Source organism: Trichinella spiralis (assembly GCF_000181795.1).
Source record: "Trichinella spiralis strain ISS 195 chromosome Unknown Scfld5544, whole genome shotgun sequence".
In the NCBI taxonomy this organism is placed as follows: domain Eukaryota; kingdom Metazoa; phylum Nematoda; class Enoplea; order Trichinellida; family Trichinellidae; genus Trichinella; species Trichinella spiralis.
The window spans coordinates 1-1,635 of NW_003532483.1; the positions used below are offsets into that span (position 1 = coordinate 1).

Below are 1,635 nucleotides of genomic sequence, written 5' to 3' on the forward strand. Positions count from 1 at the left end.
ATAGCAGTAATATATATAACAGTAGGTGGAATGGGCATCAAAGATGAACAGTGACGAAGGGCGACATCTTGCCAACAGGAAATTGCTGTCGACAGCTTGTCTACCAGCCGTCTAGGCGTGGTCATCTGTTTTTAGTTATTCGCGGGAGATTGTGCTGGTCAACGTGGATCGAATGTGCCGGTCCTCCATTTGACGTTCGACCGCAGTGCATCTGCAATTTTGTCCATCTTGCCGTGTCGACAACGAGACGCGTTTTACATGTGCCAAGAGAACGGAGGGTTGTCGTTGCGAGCCTGTCGTTACAGTGGTGCCGGCGCCACCGAATTCGGCAAGCCGGTGACCATGTCCTACGAGACGGTTTGCTGTTTGGAAAATCAACAACGAAATTTGGTCAAAAGTTGGTTTCCGGTCGGGATCTGCTTGGCTCCGGATTGCGAACTTCGTCTGGCGGCCGTGACGGGCAACGGTCGACTGTGCCGCTACGACGTCGAGCCAATTGTCGAGCCCGAACCAACAAGCCCGGCTGGGTCGACTTGGTACACGTTGAGCCAGCTGGCCAGTCAGTGGAACCAGTGGGCGTGGCCGACACGTCTGACCCAGGCTTGCGTTCGTTATTCGTTGGGCGGTTCGCCGACCATTGTGCGTTCTTGTCCGAGCCGTGGTCGAAACGGCGAACAGTTGATTCTGATCGGCAATCAGGATGGCGTTGTGCAGCTCGTGGACGCGGACCGTGGCGAATTGGAACGAGACTTCGGTCTCCATTCGTGTCCAGTGGTCTGCTTGGAATGGGTGGGTGTGGAACATTTCGTCAGCTGTGCTTGTTTGCAAAACTTCACTGCATCCTCTTCCACTAATTTGGTTCGAAACGAACTTTTATACGTCGACATCCGAAGTGGACGTGCCCAAGTACTACGTCCCGAATGTGATGAATCGGCAATCGAAATGATCAAAGTATGTGTTGAACTTTGCACGCGCACATGAACACGAACATATATACATATTAATGTGTAATATTTTTATGTTTTGAATAGGTGTCGCATTTTTATTCCTATTTGGCAATTGCATTTCGAAGACAGCCGATGGAAATTTGGGATTTGAAATCGTTTCGTTTGTTGAAGAAAATGTCTCGCCGTTGTCCAATAGTGGTCGACATGGCGTGGTCGACAAAGCACCACCATGTTCAACGACTGAACGTGAATAATAGTAACAGTGGTGGGGGCGGTGGTCTGGGTGTTGATTCGAAAGATGAGATGATGATCGAATTGGACAACGACGAAACAACGGTGCAAGAATCGCCGACCAACCACCACCAACAGCACCAATCTCAGGCCGGTGTGCTGTATAGGGAAAATTTGGTCGTTCTCGACCACGAAAATCACCTCTGGCACGTGGTAGTCAAAGGTCTGCATGTGAAAGACGGCTGCGAAGTGCAGACCCAGTGGACCGGCACCAGTGGTCCGATGTCGGCCATGGCTTGGAAAGAGGATTTGCTGGTGTTCGGCGACAGCGACGGTCAATTTTGCGCTTGGAATTTGCAGTCGAAAACGTCGAACTGTTGCAAGTCGTCCGATTTGGGCGAAATTCGAAATGTCCAGTTTTGTCCCCGACCGGGCGATTTCACCGTACTGGCGTTGC

General features: G+C 51.1%; 2 protein-coding genes across 2 annotated transcripts; both read left to right on the plus strand.

Moving 5' to 3' along the window:
* Positions 1 to 135: 135 nt before the first annotated feature.
* On the plus strand, positions 136 to 981 carry Tsp_13331 (bromodomain and WD repeat-containing protein 2; the record flags this gene model as incomplete). The annotated part of the gene is made up of 1 exon (XM_003366711.1): positions 136 to 981. A coding segment is annotated over one exon (846 nt), but the record flags the coding sequence as incomplete, so codon positions are not given.
* A 140-nt stretch (positions 982 to 1,121) lies between these two features.
* Positions 1,122 to 1,594, plus strand: Tsp_13332 (conserved hypothetical protein; the record flags this gene model as incomplete). The annotated part of the gene is made up of 1 exon (XM_003366712.1): positions 1,122 to 1,594. A coding segment is annotated over exon 1 (473 nt), but the record flags the coding sequence as incomplete, so codon positions are not given.
* Positions 1,595 to 1,635: the final 41 nt, after the last annotated feature.